This window comes from Colletotrichum siamense (assembly GCF_013390195.1).
Source record: "Colletotrichum siamense strain Cg363 chromosome Unknown KSG_Cg363_contig07, whole genome shotgun sequence".
Taxonomy (NCBI): domain Eukaryota; kingdom Fungi; phylum Ascomycota; class Sordariomycetes; order Glomerellales; family Glomerellaceae; genus Colletotrichum; species Colletotrichum siamense.
The window spans coordinates 1,049,227-1,068,781 of record NW_023501020.1 but is presented as its reverse complement, the minus strand read 5'-3'; the positions used below and the strand labels follow the sequence as shown (position 1 = coordinate 1,068,781).

General features: G+C 54.5%; 7 protein-coding genes across 7 annotated transcripts; 2 read left to right on the top strand and 5 right to left on the bottom strand.

Moving 5' to 3' along the window:
- Positions 1 to 1,236: 1,236 nt before the first annotated feature.
- Positions 1,237 to 5,689, bottom strand: atnG-1 (ABC transporter atnG; the record flags this gene model as incomplete). The annotated part of the gene is made up of 2 exons (XM_036642464.1): positions 1,237 to 1,447; positions 1,518 to 5,689. The coding sequence occupies 2 exons, from the start codon at positions 5,687 to 5,689 to the stop codon at positions 1,237 to 1,239; spliced, it is 4,383 nt and encodes a 1,460-aa protein (XP_036492306.1).
- A 572-nt stretch (positions 5,690 to 6,261) lies between these two features.
- CGCS363_v010614 (putative agmatinase 2) lies at positions 6,262 to 7,582 on the top strand (the record flags this gene model as incomplete). The annotated part of the gene is made up of 2 exons (XM_036642463.1): positions 6,262 to 6,501; positions 6,599 to 7,582. 2 exons carry the CDS (start codon positions 6,262 to 6,264, stop codon positions 7,580 to 7,582), a joined length of 1,224 nt encoding a protein of 407 aa, XP_036492125.1.
- A 1,447-nt stretch (positions 7,583 to 9,029) lies between these two features.
- Positions 9,030 to 11,084, bottom strand: CGCS363_v010613 (Meiotically up-regulated gene 157 protein; the record flags this gene model as incomplete). The annotated part of the gene is made up of 1 exon (XM_036642462.1): positions 9,030 to 11,084. The coding sequence occupies one exon, from the start codon at positions 11,082 to 11,084 to the stop codon at positions 9,030 to 9,032; it is 2,055 nt and encodes a 684-aa protein (XP_036492126.1).
- Positions 11,085 to 12,206: 1,122 nt separating this feature from the next.
- On the bottom strand, positions 12,207 to 13,775 carry prlL-3 (MFS transporter prlL; the record flags this gene model as incomplete). The annotated part of the gene is made up of 3 exons (XM_036642461.1): positions 12,207 to 12,679; positions 12,729 to 13,653; positions 13,713 to 13,775. The coding sequence occupies 3 exons, from the start codon at positions 13,773 to 13,775 to the stop codon at positions 12,207 to 12,209; spliced, it is 1,461 nt and encodes a 486-aa protein (XP_036492307.1).
- Positions 13,776 to 15,231: 1,456 nt separating this feature from the next.
- CGCS363_v010611 (Uncharacterized protein) lies at positions 15,232 to 17,754 on the top strand (the record flags this gene model as incomplete). Its single annotated transcript, XM_036642460.1, has 7 exons — positions 15,232 to 15,353; positions 15,409 to 15,580; positions 15,639 to 16,172; positions 16,223 to 16,304; positions 16,363 to 16,436; positions 16,499 to 16,712; positions 16,766 to 17,754. The coding sequence occupies 7 exons, from the start codon at positions 15,232 to 15,234 to the stop codon at positions 17,752 to 17,754; spliced, it is 2,187 nt and encodes a 728-aa protein (XP_036492128.1).
- A 244-nt stretch (positions 17,755 to 17,998) lies between these two features.
- On the bottom strand, positions 17,999 to 18,742 carry CGCS363_v010610 (uncharacterized protein; the record flags this gene model as incomplete). Its single annotated transcript, XM_036642459.1, has 1 exon — positions 17,999 to 18,742. The coding sequence occupies one exon, from the start codon at positions 18,740 to 18,742 to the stop codon at positions 17,999 to 18,001; it is 744 nt and encodes a 247-aa protein (XP_036492127.1).
- A 212-nt stretch (positions 18,743 to 18,954) lies between these two features.
- CGCS363_v010609 (uncharacterized protein) lies at positions 18,955 to 19,424 on the bottom strand (the record flags this gene model as incomplete). The annotated part of the gene is made up of 2 exons (XM_036642458.1): positions 18,955 to 19,297; positions 19,348 to 19,424. 2 exons carry the CDS (start codon positions 19,422 to 19,424, stop codon positions 18,955 to 18,957), a joined length of 420 nt encoding a protein of 139 aa, XP_036491461.1.
- Positions 19,425 to 19,555: the final 131 nt, after the last annotated feature.

Genomic DNA, 19,555 nt, shown 5'->3' with positions numbered 1-19,555 from the left:
GCTGTACCATTTCTGGACGAGCAGCCGTCTGCAACCGGCCATGTCGAAAGCCACGCCCATCGTCGGTCAGAGTTGAAGCTTTCCCAAATCCCCGACAAAGGGCATAAGACTAAGAGGCTGTTCTGGCCTACATATCTCAATGTTCTCCTCTTCGTTGTGTCTGTTCTCATACTCCTTAAAGCCGGCGCCAAAACAGACTGCGCATGCTCATCTACATCTTCGTCAGCAGACGAGGCGATGAGATACACCTCCAGCTGGTCTCCTATTTATGACCATGTGGATCTCTCTCCTCGTCTTACTACAGTTGATGGCACCTTGTACGCTCACGACAACGCTTCTGTCTATCGCGGCGACCCGTCGCCAGGCACAGACGCTGCATGGGATGATCTCGCAGCCGAGGCATTCGAGGTCATCTTAGTCAACTCCAGCACAATGAGGCGAGCGGGGTACAATCCTGATCACTATTTCAAGGCGCCTTCGTCCTGGAAGTCGCTGACCAAGGCTGCCACCAAGACGTCAACGGGGCAGCAGGATGCAGCGAAACACGAAGATCTGTTTCCGGTGCAAATCGATGTCTTCCACCAGATTCACTGTCTCAACGCCGTCCGCAAGCAAATGCACTTTCAGCATTACTATGCAGACAAGTTCCCGGACGGTCACCCTGATGAGATGCATTGGATGCACCTAAAGCACTGCCTTCACATGGTTCTTCAAAGCCTGACGTGTAGCGCCGATGTAGATATTGTCCCACATAGATGGGTTGAAGAGGACGAAGTTCCCTTTGCTCAGTTCGGAATTACGAAGAAATGCCGGAATTTCGACGGGCTGCGGGAGTGGAATCGCCAAAACGCTATTGAGAATGTGCGTGCCGTGTGGCCCCGGAACAAAAAGTCGATGCCGGATGATGCCTTCGTCTGGCCTGGACATGGAGAATATGGTGTAGGGAATTGAGGGGTCTATACGTGATGACTGGAAACGGATCTCCGCAATGGAGTTTGGAGGTGATTCTTGTCAGGCTTGACTTGTACTGTTAGTAAAGGTCGTTCCAGGCTAATAATCCAGTACACATGGGCACGTTGGTACCCTCAATACTTGCTACCACACAGGCTTGTGATAATGTAAAAATCGTTGGATGGAATGATTTCTATTAATACGCAGGTGGCGAGGACTATCGAATCTCAGTCTTGGGGTTGTACGCAAGCATCGGCCATATCTGCCACGTCCATAGGCCCTAAGTCACTGGCTGTCCCACAAGTCTTTAAACAACGACTTGGTTTCCAGCAGAATCGCAGGATTTCCAATCTCAGCAATGTTCCCAGAGTCCATAACAACCACAACATCATAATCCAAAATAGTGCTCAATTGATGAGCAACAGCAATCACGGTGACGTTTTTGAACTCATCCTGGATGACTTGTTTCATCATGCTTGCAGTATGCTGGTCAACACTAGACGGCAAGTCAGTCATTCGGTCGGAAGGCTGCAACCTCAAAAGTCGCTATGACGGGTTCGACTTACCTGCTTGTCGCTTCATCCATGAGTACAATCTTACTTGGCTTCAAAATTGCCCGACATAGAGCCAGCAATTGCTTCTGGCCCTGGCTGAGGTTGTCTAATGTACCTGCAGCATGCAGCCCGCCAGCGTCCTCAATGACTTGCCACATCTGAACCTTCTCCACCGCTGCGCGTAAAACGTCATCGGACAGAACCCCTGCTGGATCGAGATTCTTGGCTACAGTGGCGTGGAAGAAGAACGGCTCTTGGGGGATCGTGTTGATTGCAGATCGGACATCTGATGGATGAACTGAACCGACATCGACCCCATCGATCTGAATTGATCCCGAAACCAGCTCGGCCATTCTCGTCAATGCTGCAATCAGAGTGCTCTTACCACTGCCGCTGCGCCCACAGATAGCAACCCTCTGGCCCGAGGTTATGTCAAGAGTGAAGTCCCTGAGTGCGAAACTGGGTTTTTCGGTGTCAGAAAGCCCGTAGCTCACAGTTGCTGCATCGAAGCTGACGCAGCCCTCCTGCGGCCATTCTGTTGGCGGCGATTGGTACACAGCTGTGTTGTCGTCAGGATGGTTTTCGGAAGGGGTGTCTTTCTCAAAAGCTTTAATACGGGAGATTGCAGTAAGAGACGTCTCGAGGTTGGTGTAGTTGATGACGATCATCTTGAGCTCTTGACTGAGAGACATGAGTTGGATTAGGGCAACTCCCAGCAGGCCTCCCGATGTAGAAGGCATCCGTGGCGCAATCGCAGCTACAAGGATCGCCATTATTGCGATTATAAGTTCCAAGACAAGCTGCAGCCACCTCTGGACCATGTACAAAAGATACACAGGCTTCTGAGAGGCATCCACCAGATCATGGTTTGCCTCAATGGACTGCGCGGCCCAGCCGAGGGCGCGAATGGTGGCCAAGCCCTGTACTGTCTCCAGCAGATTTGTCTGCAGCGGACTTCTTGCCTCAAGATCGAGGAAGCGAAGCTGTCTAGAGGTCCTCAGATAGAAGCTCTGGACGAAGTGCAATGTGACCAGCAGGAAAGGATAGGCGATAGCGACATAAGGTGCGGCAACCGCTATCAAGATCATCTGGACCAGGGCCACAAGACCTGCCGAAAGAGTCTCCAGAAGAGACATCGGCATGTCTCCATCCACAAGAATGATGTCTTGGGAGAAGCGATTTGTCGTGATACCCGTGTCAACGGCACCGAAAAAGGATTGAGGCGCCCATATCATGGTCTTGAGTAAGACGTGGTGGAGCGAAGTGCCGGCTTGAACAGCGAGGGTTGTAAGTGAGAAGCCAGAGAACAAGGCGAGGAATGCTAGCGCAAGCACCTGGAAGGCGGCGTAGACGCCTAGATAGTAGCCGTCCTGGCTGCCGTTAGATGACCCCGATGCGGCTGAGGACCAGAAGTTGAGCCAGACGGTACCGATTGTTGAGAAGACAGCCCAGCCACAGGTAAGAGCTACGAAGACCATGACTCGCCAGAAGCCGATGTGGGACGCTAGATATTTGTAAATAGACGCATCTCCAAGTCTTCGCGTCAAGTCATCTGCCGGCTCGGCAGCAGCCAAGTCATCGTCCCCATTTGCAAGGGATTGGTTGGCCTCGTTTGCGTCTCTGGTGGCTCCATCGCTGGTTGCTTCGCGAAGCACATCGCCATCTTTGCTGCTCTTTTCCTGGATCGCGAGTGATTTGATGTACGAAGAGTGCTCCCGTAGCTGTTCGTATGTTCCCGCCTCAGCCACATGTCCGTCGAGGCCTAGGACTATAATGTGGTCTGCCCGAGGAAGAAGGGAGACGTCGTGTGTGCAAAGAACGACGGTGCAGCCACTCTGACGCAGTAAGCCTTGAGGGCCTATAGCGCGTTGGAAGACCTTGACTTTGGTCGTTGCATCAAGGCCAGAAAAGACATCGTCGAAAATAGCCATTCGCTTTCGTGCATAGAGTGCCCGGGCTATCGCCACCCTCTGCTGCTGTCCGCCACTCAAACGGGTCCCTTTGCTACCAACATTTGTAGCTCGGCCCTGTGGGAGAGCTGCAATGTCGTTTCCCAAGTCTGTAGCATGGATAACCGACTCCAGCCAGGTGCTATCGAAGTTTGAGAAACCCGTAATGTTGTCAAGGAGTGTCCCGTACATGATGAATGGTTCTTGACCACAGAAAGCAATATCCGTATTTGCGGTTTCACGGACAGAGTCGAATATCTGGATGTCTCCTTGGAAATGTGGCAGTTCGCTGATTATTGCCCTGGCTAAAGTGCTTTTTCCGCTTGCCACAGGTCCTATGATCATGGTCAACTGAGAGGCTGGGATGTTGATGTTGACATCTGTCAGGACCGGCTTGGTCTCTGACCATCCAAGCTCGCCAGCACGAATGACCACAGCGCTTCTAGGTCCGGCGAGAGGCAAGTCTTCAGGTTGGACCTCTGAAGTGCTTGGCGAAAAGTTGGTTTTCCTTGGCTCGGCATGAAGGTACTTCTCAACTCTGTTCAGACATCCAAGTGATGCCACGAAGAGCGGGATCGCCTGGAACAGCCACACCAATGGCTGCGTCATCAGCTGGAGCAAACCGAGTGACGTGAAAGCTTTGACGGTATCCAGCTGCTCACCAGCACTCTGCGCCTGGAGTACAAAAACCAGGAACGTGAAGACAGGAGACAGAAGCAGCGGCAGAAAGGCGATCGTGGCAGTGAGCACCTCGATGTGGCGGAAGTGTCTAGCAGCGTGGAGCTCTGCCTTCCTGAGCTTCTGGAGCAGATCATACACACTTTCCGACAGTCCGAGAAGTTTGATGCTCTTCATTCCCGCGACAGCTCTTGCGGTCATGGCGACGCGCTCTTGCGTCGCTTCCATCCACGAGACCTGGGCTTTGTCCGCGAACGCACTCATCAGCATTGAGCCGAGGCTTGACACGGTCGCCACGACTGCCGGAGCCACACAGGCTATCCCAAGCTCCCGATACAGCAGCCAAACAGAGATGGCAACCTGTACGGTGTTGGCCCATATCTCGTGGACATCTTTGAAGCCTGCGATGATACGTTCCATATCGGTACTGATCAAAGGGACAGCCGCGGTCGTGTCGCAACGAGCAGGATCGATGCCGAGCGTTTTCTCGTACACAGCCGCCAGAATGCACCCGCGCAACTTCACGAGAGACTTGTATGTTAGACGCCAGTAGATGCATCCTGAGATGGCTATGCCGAGGTAGACAAGCCCGTAAGTAATGATGAAGGCGTAGCCGGTATTGCCAACAAAGGTTGCTTCGCCAGCGAGATACCGAAGAAACTCGCGTAGCAGTAGGGGTTGGCAGAGAGTAAAAGCGACTTGAGCGAGGCGCGGCATGACTGGCGCCATGATTGACCATCTAAGGGCTCTGAGAAGCACAAGAGAAAGTCTGGGGAGTCGTTTGCTTTGCTTGTTCCACATTGCACCAAAGGCGCAGGACAGATGTGCTGTGCCTAATCCCTCACTGAGCGGGTCAAGATCGGTGGGTGCCAGGAGTGTCTTCCGGCCCTTCACCAAAATACCCCGAAGCCATATCAGAAGGCTACGACTGAATACGCCGGCCGTTTCTTCGGGTGTTTTGTGTCGCCATTCTGGCAGCAGAAGACTTCGCTTCTCGATCACTTCCAACACCAGCAAGCCGCTTTTGATTACCAAAGCAGCGGTGAACTCGGCCGGTATGAGTATAACACTACTTGACTCGTCGTGTGCCTTGAGCCAAAGTGTACGGGTCTGCACGGCATCAAAGCTCAGCGAGACGAGCAGGTAGACATTGAGTAGCGTTGATGGGCGTGGCGAGTATGAATGTTCGAGCCAGGACAGTGTCCCAAGCGCAAAGACATCCACCAATTTCAGGATGGCCGCCGCGATGCTGGCTCTTGTTCCGTAGAGTCCTGGATAAGTGTTGATCCATGAAGCGAGAAGGGCGACCTCAATCGCGCCATAGCAGGCGACCGCGCTGAGCTTCGCCCAGCGGAGCCCTGTGCCCACGGCGACTCTCTGACTCTTCTTCCGTCTCGGAAACAGGACTAAAAGGCGGATGGCGGCCAAGAACAGAAACAGGCCAGACGGCACAGCGGAAAGAATGGTCTGCTCGAAAAGCAGCGAGAAGTCGAAGTCTCCTCTGCAGCCATGGACAGGACCGAACTCCGAATCGGCGCAGGCGGATGAGTTGGCCATGTTGCGCCGTGACTTCGACGTCTCTATGGCTGGCTGGCTTTCCGCGGGTTTCGGTGGATTGAGGGTGTGAAGTGGAAGAAAGGGAGAGGCTTCAATTCTGACCAACAGCCAACAAGATGAATTGACCAAGAACCCATGTCTCTCCCGCGGATAAACGGGAGAGCACCCCAATCCCTGTATCTCGGGCGGAAGAGCGCATGCATAAGCTGAGGTGGGATCCACCCGGTCACCATTTAAGGCAGGAGGATAGACATGCTCATCAGCACAGTGAGATGATATACTTGGCATACACTGGCTACGTATCCGTACTGCATGACCAACACAACGCTCGCATAAGATTTTTAGTGCCACAACTAGACTCAGGGCGTATGTGTATTATTGCGAATACATCCTCTGTCCAAAATGAGCTTCACTCATCCGGTTGCTGTTGATCCCATGGGATAACCAGGACGACCTGCCTTCCCACCGGTTTTCGGTTTGCTTTCGCCTGATCTCACTCTTCTTTCACGCCCTGTACTCCATGACACTGCTTCAGCCATACCGAGCACGAGAAGTTTTTCAGATTCTCAACGATGCTCGGCAACATGCACAAGCACATACAGAAGCATTGGCTTCGATGTGTATTGATCGTCACCATCCTTCCTCTGGCGATGTTCATAGCCGACGCGGTAGTTGAAATCACGCACTATCCAGCGCGGCAGACCAAGTCAACTGAATATCAGACACCAATTGCCCAGCAAGATTCCTCGATCAACAAATCTCCAGCAGCAGCAACCAGAAAGGCTGAACTTGAGCACTTGTGGGGTTTTGAAGTTCGTATGACCTGTTCCAAGGACAGCTTTGTTGAGTGGCTCCTCGCCCCAGAAGCATCACACTGCAACCTCACATCTGACACTTTAATTTGTATAGTGGTCGTACTCTGGCATTTCAACATTCGCACACCTCAAACACGTCAAGTGTCTGACTGAGCCCGATGTTGCGTTTGACATCGGTATCATCGGTGCGCCGTTCGACACCGCTGTCTCCTATCGCACGGGTGCGCGGTTTGGGCCCCGAGCTATCCGCGTGGCTTCCGCGAGGCAATCTCGCGCCAGAGGCTGGAACGCAAGGGCCGGTATCAATCCGTACAAGTCTGGCTTGAAGATCATTGACTGCGGAGATATCCCACTCGTTCCAATCGACAACGGCGTAGCACTGCGCCAAATGACGGAAGCCATGACAGAGCTAGGCTCAAGACCATCCAAGCCACGACTCTTGACGTTGGGCGGAGATCATAGTGTTGCTTTGGGTGCCCTGCGTGCTTTGCGCCAGGTCTACGGACAACCCATCACCGTGTTGCATCTCGATGCGCACCTGGACACATGGATCCCCCCGAAGAGTGTGAGCGATTTCCCCTGGTTTTCGGAGCAGGGCCGTTTCAACCACGGAGACGTATTTGCTTTGGCTTGGGAGGAGGGTCTCATTGCCAACGCCAGCTCGGCTCATGTTGGGCTACGGACCAGGCTGTCAGGCCCTCAAGATAATGTTGATGATGATGCTCAAGGATTTATTCAGATCAGTTCAGACGAGGTTGATGTCATTGGTACAGATGGAATCATCAGACGGGTCAAGGAGCGGGTCGGTACCGGTCCAGTCTATCTCAGCTTCGACATCGATGTCGTGGATCCAGGACTAGCGCCAGGCACGGGAACGCCCGAAGTGGGCGGGTTCACTAGTAGGGAAGTCATTCGCTTGCTGCGGGGACTAGAAGGGATTGACATCGTGGGTGCTGATATCGTTGAGGTTAGCCCGCAATACGATGGACAGGGTGAACAGACAGCGCTCATAGCTGCGCAAGTAGCCTACGAGATTTTGACGAACTGGGCGCTGGCCTCGAAAGTAGATACACCATGAGTTTGGTGCCGAGCCATGGAAGACTGGACTCATAATTCAGGAGGAATGATCCCGCTGGTGCAGGATCCAGTGTAGAAACATCTCTGTGAGCTATTGTTCATAAAGGTCCATCGTGTGAGTCATTTTAAAGTTCAGAAAGCCAGACATAATCAAATCTTATATCTTTACCTTATATTTATTTCGCAATGCTCTTTTTGTACGAAGTACAGCTCAAACTGCTCGTACTCCATACGGAAAAAAATGAAGTCGAGACGGGTTGCGCCAGAAGAGGACGAAGATCAGTCGAACGGCATGATGGCTCATTGAATTGGAGCCCTAGCCCGTGTCATTCGGTGAAGAATCCACTGTGCTCACTGACTTCTGTGAAACGAGGCCGAGCATGGCAGCAGAGAAGCAGATCATTGGAACAAAGATTAATAACGTGTAGAAGCCAACTTGTTCAAGGCTTTGGAGCCACCACTGGAGCTGGCAAGCTGAGAAGCCGGGATAGCGAGGTTTCCATTACGTCTGCTTGTCGGTGGTTTGGGCTGTGTTTGGTGACTAGTATAAATGGGAACGGAATGTGTGGTGGCACGAGGAGATCGGCCGCCTATTGTGATGAGAGTCAGCGAACTAGCATGAAGGGCAATGAAGTATATGCTAAGAATTAAGGCATCTAGGGAAGCCCAGAAATGCGCATAAGCAATATCAACAATGGGTGTCTACTTTGCAGAAGAGACTAAAATCCGTGATTGGAAGTACGGCTGGAAGTTCTCATACTTGTATCAAATCAAACCAATGTAGTCTATTACTTGAACTATTATTAATTTTGAACGCGTGAACGTTCATTCGCAAAGCGCGCACAATTGGCATGTAATGATTCTAGGGGTGTGATCAGTTTCTGCAGCTTATAACGAAGGATGTCCTCTACTAACATAGGATCTACAACTTCGATTTTCAAGCTTCCCGGGTCTTTACGGTAGCGACTATTCACAGTCATAGGAAAATAATATCAACGTAATATGAGACCCAGAAGAATACTAAGGAACGAACGAAATATTAAAGAGGAAGAAGGAAGGTGGAGGAGCCAGATCAAGCGACTTGGAAACGAGGAGGTGGGGCTTATGCTACATAGTTGCCATTTTCGGTGAATTTGTCAATTGGCGTTGTGGCAGAGTGGTCTAATGCGCAAGACTAGAAATCTTGTTCCTTCGGGAGCGTCTGTTCGAATCAGGCCAACGTCGAATTTCTTTTGACATTTTTGCCCATTCTGGGTCGTTTTCTTTCTATTTACGCTGCACTTCCATTGGCTGTTTTCCCTCGAATGTTCTATTGAATTACAATGTGGTGGTAATCTTTGTATTGTTGTGGATGGACTTCTTTCTATCTTAACGTGAGACCATTTGACATAAAACCGCTAGAACCCGACCTCTTCTCTGGTCTATCTCATGTACATGTATTGACAACGCTACCTTTGGGGGGTGCCCGGCGTTGCTTTCATACCCTGCCAACTCTTCCCTAGCAACCCGTTCCCGGCGCCCTTCTTTTCCTGCTCTTCCATCCTCAAGACCAGCTCCCCAAACCCTCCATTAGCCCATCCAAACCACGCTCTCGTCCAGTCGTTCTCGTTCCAGCTGTTCACGCTCTCATGCAACACCCCCGTTCCCGCGGTCGAGTCCAGAATCATCGACACCTGCTCCTCAACCTCCTTCTCAACGTCCTTCACCCCGGAAATCGGATCATACGCCGTCATCGCCGCGATCACCGCCGCCATCGGCCACGCTTTCCCCGGTCCCACGTGCGGGCCGCCGACAGCTGAGATGACCGGGCCCCGCATGAAGTACGAGTTGGCGTCGCTGAGGACGTACTTGCGCGTGTTGCGGTAGATCTCGGTGTAGTCCCTCTGCTTCTCGCCCTTCGGCGGGCCGGGAACCTTGTAGCTGGACTTGGTGAAGTTCCACAGCGGCATGGCCAGCAGCGACGGCACGTTCGCGTCGTCCATCAGATTCGCACCGCCGAAGCCGTCGACCTCGTACGCGAAGATGTCGCCGAACCCAGGCCGGTGCACGATCGCGTCCTTCTCGATGCCCTCCCGGATGCCGTACGCCTGGTCGCGCATCGCAGCCGTCAGGTTCTTCGCCCGCTCGCCGGGCAGCTTCGCCATGATCTCCGACGCGTCCTCGAGGTATTTGGCCCACATCATGTTGGCCGGCACCAGGAACTGGAAGATGCACGCGTCGTCGGACGGCCGGAACGCGGTGCGCACCATGCCGTTCTCCTTGATCGGGTTGCCGAGGCCGTCGTTGGTCAGCGTCTCACTGCCGCGGTTCGTCCACCCCGTGAACGTCCACGCCGACTTCTCGACCTTGCCCTCCTTGGAATAGGTCCCCAAGCGCATCGCTCCCGCGGCGGTGACCGCGGCCTCGACGGCGTCCATCCACACGTACTTGCCGAAGAACTCCCAGTCGCCCGTCTTCCGCGCGTACGCCGAGGACAGCTGCAGGAAGCTGGCGAGCGAGTCGAGCTCCCACTTGCAGTCAAAGACCTTCTGGGGGTCGTAGGCGGGCATGGGGTGGTTGTGGACGTACGCGCCGTTGTGCGTGGGCGGGATGCCGCTCTCGGGCGGCGGCTGGAAGGCGTGGCAGTACGGCGAGATGACGATGTACCGCGAGTGCGCGTTGATCAGCCCGCGCCAGAGACTGGCGAGCGAGTCCTTGTCCGTGGACGCCTCCAGCAGCGGCAGGTACGAGTACACCTGCGACGCCGAGTCGCGCAGCCACAGCGCGTCGATGTCGCCGGTGATGACGTACGTGAGCTCCATGTCAGTGACCTTGGTCTCGCCCGTCTTCTCGTCAGTCTCGTTCGCGAAACCGCGCCACTTGACCATGCTGTCCAGCGTCATCGGGTACGCGTTCTCAAACAGGCGGTACAGGTCCGGGTCCTTAATCACGCCCTTCATGCGCGTGATGAGCGCCTCCATGGCCGGGGACGTGAAGGTGCGGCACTCCGGCCGGGGCCGGTTGAGCGGGAACTGGCGCCTGCCCTCGGACAGCGGCCCAGGCCGGGTGCGCATCCAGCTCTCATACGACGGGCACGGCTCCGTGGACACCGGGGGCGGCACGGCCGGAGCGACTGGCGGCGTTCGGCCAGAGGACGGCGTTGGAGCGTTCGCCGCTGCAGATGCATCTGCGGGCTTGCGGCCGGCGTCGGGGGGTTGCTTGGCTAACTCGCCGTCCTTGTTGCGGTACGAGTCCTCGCCCTCCGCGTCTTCTTTGAGCTTGTTGCCGGCTGCGTCCGGCTCGCCGTGTGCTGCTGCCGGGAGGTTCCCATCCTTGTTCTGGCTTGCTTGTTGATTCTGCGCCGCGCTTCCTGGGGCGGCCTGTTGTCCTGTGTATGCTGCAGGCAGGTAATCGCTGCCGAGGCCCGAGTTGTGGAACAGGAACAGAAAGACGATGGCGACGAAGGTGATGACCAGCACCCGCGCACGCCGGGTCTGTATGTTGCTGCTGAGGAATGCTGGCATCGTGATTGATTTTCCTAGGGGGTTATTGAATTCTGGCCCCCTTCACTGAGCCCAAATTCCAAACGCTTCTCCGCCTGGTCTTACAAGCCACTTTCGTCGTTGTTGGTCCAGTTTGTGAAGTTCTCGTCACAAAACGAGCAACAGAAGACCAGGTCACCGACCGAAGAGTGTCCTGTCGCTTATTCACATAACAGAACAAGTCATCATTCCAACGTTTCGAAAGGAACCGAAAACCTTCAGGCGACGGTGTCGAGTCTGAAGACGAAATGCAAGGGTCATCCCTTAACCGGTCATCCCACTATATTTGGGCCTTTAGCTGGCTCCATCCCGCTGTCTCGGTCGCTTCTTGGCAAATTTGAGTTCCCTCGCTTTTGGTGCCGCCACCCTTGCTAGCCTGCACTTTAACGAGTTTTGGGTCGCATAGCTCGTCGATAAAAGGGGGGGGAATAATCCAGGGACGTCGGAGCTTCTGGCGGGGAAGAACGACTCGGAAGAGAGAGCGAGAGTGAAATGGCTGCTTAGCGGCCGTAGCTGGTGGCCAGTAGGTTTTCTGTGCAGTGCCGTTGATTGCCGTTCATCCCAAATACGAATCCAATCACGGATGTGTGCCTCCGAGTGGGCTGGATGGCCGACCACGCGACCCCCCAGATTCAATTGCAGGCTAACCACCAAAAGGCAAGGTGGTGGTGTGCCGTGGCTGAACCACCGAGCAATTAGTGACAGTGGTCAAAAAGATGGATTCGACGTTGGCCTGATTCGAACAGACGCTCCCGAAGGAACAAGATTTCTAGTCTTGCGCATTAGACCACTCTGCCACAACGCCGATTGATCATGAACCCGCTTCTATGCGGGGATGGGGAAGATTGGGCCCCTGGGACATCAAGATGCGACAGCGGGGGAACCAAACGTGGTTTGTGGTGCTGAATCAAGGGACCAAAATACGACGTTGCGTGAATGGTGGAATTATTTTTAATCAACATCACCCAGAGTGGGACATCAACTAGACACATAGATACATATCCATGGATGCTTTCATCTGAAACCTCGAAAACTCAATTGTCTCATGCAACCTCAACACAGCATCATCTGAGCCCGTCATGCTGTTACAAGCCCTCCGCCGTCTCAGTACTTGAACAACCTGGGCTGAGTCCCATTCCTCTCCGCCTCTCTCGCCAGCTTCCTGTTCGCCAGTCCATAGTACACCCGCAGCGCCGCACACCCGACGACGACGACAAACAGCAGCGCCGCGTTGGACCAGTGCCCGGTCGGATACCCGATCGCCTTCTCCTCCGCCTTGTACACCCACACGCCCGGGATCTGCCCGAGCCCCGCCCCGAAGCTGACGTTGAGCGCGATCGCGAGCCCCGTCGACGCCGTGCTGAAGATGTTGGACGTGAGCCAGCCCAGGAGCGGCGGGATGCATGCGAAGGCGCCCGAAGCACCGACGATGAGGCAGCCGTAGCGCGCGTGATAGGCGTCCGGGGGGAGGACGGCGGAGACGACGAAGCCGATCGCGCCGATCAGCGCAAGGGCTGCGGAGTGCACGCCGCGGGCGTTGAAGTGGTCCGCGGAGTATGCGACGAGGATCTGGACAACTGGGAAATGTCAGCCTTCGAACATGTGTGAGAGTGATGTGAAGTTTACCATAAGCCGCGGCATACGGCGGAACCGTCATCAATTGCGCCTGAAGGTCCACGAATCCCAACCCCGAGGTGATTGACGGCGTGAACAGCGACAGCGACGAGAACGGGATCGAGATCGCGAAGTAGACCACATAGTGCCCATAGAGGCGCCAATCCGTCAGCGTCGCCTTCGCATCCGCCCACGACATCGTGCTGTGGCTGCTCTTGCTGCCCTCGTGGTACAACCGCTCAATCGCCAGGTCCTTCTCGCGCTCGGAGAGCCAGCCCGCACTTTCGGGATAGTCTGGCAGGAAGAACCACACGAAGAAGGCCGACAGACACGACGGGATGCCTTCGAGGATGAAGAGCCACCGCCAGCCCGACATGCCGTTCACCTGATTCATGTGCCCGATGCCGTACGCGATCGCGCCGCCAAAGGCGCCCGCCAGCGTCGCGCTGGCCAGGATCATGGCGACGCGCACGCTGCGCTCGTCGTGCTTGTACCAGAACGTGAGGTAGTAGACCAGGCCCGGGAAGAGGCCGGCCTCGAAGACGCCCAGCAGAAAGCGCACGCCCGTAACGGCCGGGCCGGTCTTGACGCCGCCGAGGCCGATGGTCACGGCGCCCCAGGAGAACATGAGGAACGCCAGCCAGCGGGAGGGGCGCAGCTTCTTGAGCAGCATGTTGGATGGGACCTCGAAGAGGGCGTAGGCGATGAGGAAGATCATCAGCGCGATGGTGAAGTCCCTGTTGGACATGTGCGTCTCGGATTGCATGTCGTGGCCCGAGGAGGAGTTGAGGATCTTGGCGTTGCCGATGTTGGAGCGGTCGAGGAAGCAGAGGAAGTAGATGCCCGCGCATATTGGGATGATGCGCTTGTCTTGCTTCCAGAGCAGAGCTCTTTCTTCTTCTCGAGAGGAGGAGACAGGGGAGGGGGAATGGATGTCCTGTCATCGGTTCAGTGTGATGTTTCTCATCGTCGTGGGTGAAGTTTGCGACGCAGTACCTCTTTCATCGTCGGTGACTCGATGTCGCGAGGGCCTATGCCCTTCTCACCCGTCGTCGCCATCTTGTTGTCGATGTAGCTGATGATGGCGATGTAGTTGGCCTTGGCAAGTCTTCGCAACAGGGCACTCCCCTCAAATAAATCGCCGCGTGAAAATTGACTTTCAAGCCACAGGAAGAATCTGTTCCGCCCACCGGCAAACTCACTTCACGAGGAAAACCTTCGCAAAACTTCAAGCGACGACTGGACCGCCGCCCTTTTTCATCGGCCGAGTCCCTCCAAACCCCGCATACGCGGGGAAGCTTCTAAGCTTCTACTCACACCCGCACTTCGTGCCGCCCCAACCACCCTGTCCCCGTGCCGTAGTCCCGCATGTTGGTAGTGTCGTCGGTGGATCTTTGCGTGGAAGATCTCGCGAATCAAAGGCGATAGTGTGCTGCGAGATTCGGATTGTTTTGTTGGACGGATGCATGTGTGACCAAAGAGGTCCCTACAAGCGCCGGGGAATCACCGAGGCCGGATGATGTGGCCGGGGTGTTGGTTGACCGCTCATCGTGAACCCTGGATCGACTGCTTCGCGCAAACACCTGCGAACCAATGGTTTTGGTGGTTGATATCGATGTTTGCTTTTTTTACGGTTGGTTCTCAAATGAGGTGAGGAAAGATGATGGCTGGACGATTGCATAAGCAGTCTTCCAAGTCACGATTTGGAGAAGAGGAGGCGGCATTCCCGCACATACTACGCATGTTAAGTTGGGCTTCTTCTTACCCAAGCTATCTCACCATTCTATTATTCCCACCGTCGAATCGCTCGTCGATAACCTTTCGCTTCGTCAGCTTTCGCTCGAAGAATATACCATTCCGGGAACCACAAGTCTGCTTTTAGCCGCGATCGAGACAGTGTCTCAACGACCGCGCCCAAGATAGATGACCTCAGATTCCAAGCGGCTCAAACTTGCAGTTCTTTGGGCTTAGGTCCTTCATCACATGCGCTTCGCGTACCTTAGCCACAAAATGAACAGAATTAGAAAATGCACGAGCCCCAAATCCAAACTTCTCGAACAGCGTGTCCGATGAGTCCGCCGATACCACATCCACCGCCTTAGACCGGATCCGGCCTCGAGGCTCAAAAACACGGACTGTGCGGCGAAGCCACCAGCTCCCTCAAATTACACACAACACGCACAATCTCGACGATGCATTAACATCCAATTCCAACTCGCATTCTTCAGTGAATAACAAACCTCGCTTGAGCCAGCCCTACGTGGCTTAACCCCTTGATAGTGGCGCGCCGATCTGGCGGAGCTCGTGCGCCGACTTTCACATGCAAGCTTCTTCTCTGTTTATCCCATTTTGAGACAGCTACTGCTGATAAGCGTGTGTGTATTTTTTTTAATCTGGCATGGTAAACATAAACACCATGTCGCGCTCATCGTTCGCCGCAGGAAGGAATCTTTCCTGAAAGCCCCTGTCCCGAAGTCAGAGAAACCACCGCCTGGTGAGAGAGAATCCAGCCGACATGGACAGCCCGACGATGGAGAACTTTATCGACTGCGCCCATCATGCTGCAGTGTCAGACGAAGAGAACTTTCCTGATAGGAAGCGACTTGTTATCTGCTGCGATGGAGCGTGGAACAGCTCGTATGCTACCTGGAACATACTTCTTCTCAACCAGCGACTGACGAAAGCGTACCAGAAACATTGGCAGCAATGCCATACCGACGAACATCAGTCGATTGTCTGCGGCTGTAGCACACAAATGCTGTACCGGCATGCCGCAGGTCGTGTACTACCACCGCGGCCCCGGGACCGACGAGTCAAAGACAACGAGCGTCCTCGAAGGTCTTCTCGGTCTAGGAGTTCGACAAGTAAATCGCCCCTTCATGATCGCCAAAATTCCATATGACTAACCCTGTTTGCCAACAGGACATTGTCGATTGCTACCGCTTCATCTGCGATAACTACAACCCCGGCGACGAGATCGTCATTTTAGGATTCTCACGGGGCGCATTCACAGCCCGCTCCATCTCCTCCATGGTCTGCTCCCTGGGCTTCCTCAACCGCACCGGCCTCCGGCATCTCGCAGACATCTACCAGGATTACCAGTCGTTCAACGAATGGACCAGCGAGTTCCTGTACGACCCGAGCAAGCATCTCCGTGCCTTCACTGTCGAGCAGCTGGGGAAAAGAGTGAAGAAGGAGTTTATGGATAAGATGGAGAGGATTGAGAGGAAACTCGACGGCCGAGGGTATGAATCCGATGAACGGAAGAAACAGCTCGGGGAGGAGTTCGCCAAGTTGTATGCAACCTATGAGAGGAGGCTGAACCCCGAAGCGTTAAGGAAGCGGCTTGAGAGAGAGAAGGCGGAGTTGTTCAAGAGGATGACACAGATGAAGAAGGACAATGGCCAGATGAGGTTCAGGAAGATGGCAAAAGCGTATCGCGGTCAGCTGTCAGAGGTAAGGAGCCACTTCTCTTTCAAAAAGGGATTTTTTACTAACAAGGACAGTATCAAATGTGCCTCACGAGGAGGAGCAGCATGCAGGCCCAAACAACATTCGAAGCTGTGGAGGGAAGAGTGAAGGCAGTTGGTAAGTCTCCCTGTTCCTCTAATATCGGATGTCTTACTAACACGGTCGACTGCGGCAGGCGTTTTCGACACCGTCGGAAGCTTTGGTATTCCAAAGATGCCCTGGTCGTTCTGGGAAGGCAGTGCCTCAGAGGTATGATACCGTCAAAATTGGCGACAGCGGTTTGTGAGAACGGGCTCTAACAATTTTTATAGCTTCGATTTGCAAGTCTTGATGTCCATCCTAACGTAGACCACGCCTTCCAGGCCCTTGCTTTGGACGAGTCGAGAACAGCCTTCGCACCAAGTTTATGGAACTTGAGCCCCAAGAATCACAATACTCAACTGCGACAGGTTTGGTTTCCTGGATGCCACAGCAACGTCGGTGGTGGCTCTGAATCTCAGCAAATTTCCAAGATAGCATTAGCATGTAAGTCGGCCTTACCCGCTACGACGCGCTTGGAAAGCTAACAAATCTTGCAGGGATGGCGGACCAGCTCACATCGATCGGCGTCGAATTCAGCAAGCAGGAAATGAAGCGCATCTTCCGCACCATCCCATCCCCGAGCGACGCCCGTCCCTGGGGCTTGGGCAAGATCACCAGTCCAGACAGCCTCGTCACAACACTCCCCGATGCAGCTTGGAACGCAGTCACCCTTCCATACCGAACCGTCACGAACCAATGGACGGAGAGCTCCACACGCAAGCCCGGCTTATACAGGGACGAGCTCCGCGACAAGGCCATGACCAACACTGTGGAGCTCATCCACCCCTCCGTCCGAGTGCGCTACCTCTACCACGGCCTTGGCGTCGACGACTCGGGCGAGTGGCAATGCAAAGCCCTATCCGGTCGCGGTTGGCAGCTCATGTTCGAGAAGAGCCCGCCCAAGGAGGAAAACATCCGCCCGGGCCGCGACCCGAATGTCATCGACCAGTACAAGACCACCACCGGTTCCGTCACCGCCGTGTACGAGCAGTACCCGCGCGACCACCACGAGTACTCCGCCGAGGAGAAGTTCATCAAGGCCGAGCAGCCGCTCGAGTCCGACCTCAAGACGCTCGACGCGCCCAAGAACACGTGGACGTGGCGGCTGCGGCACGGTGACCGCCAGCTCGTGCTGCCCGAGGAGCAGGTGGGCATGTGGGAGCGTATGTACATCGAGATCAACGACGATATGGTCAGGTGGCAGAAGATGACGATGGATGAGCGCAAGAAGCGGTGGAGCAGGGGCGACCAGATCAGAGACTTGGCGAGAGAGAGCGTTGCTTTTGCGTTTGATGCGGTCGATCAGATTGTGAAGACAGCGGTCGGTACGGTGTTTGGTGGGCCTCCAGAGAAGTATCTTCCTAAGGGGTACCCGAGCGAACACGGCTACCATGATTTCGTGTCATGGCAACGAGGTCTAGAAGACGACAACTCGTTTGATTCGAGGAGAATCTCTGTTGGCTCTGAGGGATACGGGAGTTGGTGAGCATATGCTTTGTACGATTTGACGTTCCATGGGTAATGATTAGTGAAGATGACAAAGGAACGCGATGTTGGCCGGTTGGAGTTTGCTTTGGCTGTCTCGATGTATCATAATTGCGAAAGGCGTTGGCTGGAATTCTTGGGAACGACTCCGCATAATATTACTTTTTGTTTTGGTGACGACCGCAAACACGACATCCTCCGCGTTCTATCTATGTCTTTTAATGGACTTAGGTCTCTCACCTGTATCACACATATCTCTGCCCTGGAATATGCATCCCACCCAGCTGCTCCGCCGATGCCATGCCTGTAAACCCACCACCTGCCCAGTCTCCTACCGCCCCGCCCATCCCATCCATGAACAGTGATGGGTCAACGATATCATAGACATCAGGCCCCCAGGCCATATCAAATCCCCAGCTTCCCATGGTCGAAAAATTCGCTGGGATGTTCCCCTGCATCTCAACTTCGCCCATTCCATCCTGTTCGCCACCCTCGCCATCTTCATCCTCCTCCTCCTCGCCTTTGGACACCATTTCGGCCCACCTCCTCTGTCTGATCTGTGCAATCCTGACCTTTGTCGCACCCAGAGTGTAAATGTTACCCCTCCATGGCCCAGAGTCAGCAGACACCGCCGCCATGGTTGCATCGACCTCCTCTAGCTGGGTAGCCACTTTGTTGAGGATATCCGCTACATCGATCAAGAGCGCGGGCTGTCTTGAGAGCTGTGCCCTCAGCTCAGTGAGGACCTGAGGCAGGCTTTTCTCGGGCGTAGACGGATCTCGTGAGGGCGACTTAGATGATGTCGAAGGCGTAGAGATTGAGACAGGAGTATTGGGATTGATGGCTGCCTCCATCGCCGCCAGGGCTGCGTTAGGATTATCACTCGACGGGTCGGCAACAGTTGCAAGCTTTGAAGGTTCGCTGTTACTGGCGGCGAGCCACGCCCAGCGACTAATCATCACCACGGCGTAGATCAGCTGCAACGCCATTGGGAGGGGGCAGGGGTAAAAAGCAGAGATGGGAATCGCGAGCCATGCATCGAACCAAGCTTTTAGTGCAGCGTTCGCCTGATAAAAGATATCCAAAGCTGAGTTGTGACCTGAAGTGAGGGACCTGAGGGAATTTGAGAGGGAGGCAAGGAGTTCGGCGTCGATCTTTGGTGGCTCGTACAGCCGGAGCCGTGCAGTGGCCATTTGGACTTTTAGGAAATCTGACGTTCGTTAGCGTAACAGTCTGCATGTAGTGGCTTAGAATACTTGCATTTATCTTCCAGAATCGGAGGCATATTGTCTACAAGCTTGTCCAGCTCGGCCTGGAAGCTGGATGCATAAGCTGAGATCGGGGCCTTTGGAAGTCCCAAGCCCCCATCCCAGTCTTCGTTTGCCCGAATCTGGGATATTCTCTCTGCTAAGCGCTGAACTCTGACAATATAGATGACGTGAATGTCTGACTCGAACTCCATGGCTTCGTCAAGTTCGCGCAAGCATTGCTCCATATATGCCGAGAACCTCATGGGGTCGATTTGCTGGACGTCTAAGGAGACACTGCAAATGGTTAATAATCCTGACTAGCAAGTGAAAATTCAGAGACTTACGATGAGCTGAGGTACCAAACCGCCAACAGCAGTCTCCTCTCTTCATTCGTTCGCTGCTTCAGCTCGCAAGGCCGCATGACGATAAGTCTCGTCCGCTCTGTCAGGCTAGGGCCACGCTTCAAACCCAACTCTCCAAGAAGACAAGCTGCCTGTGAGACGAGCATGTCAAACTGAGCATGCGCAATACAGTGGTGGTGAAACCATCCAA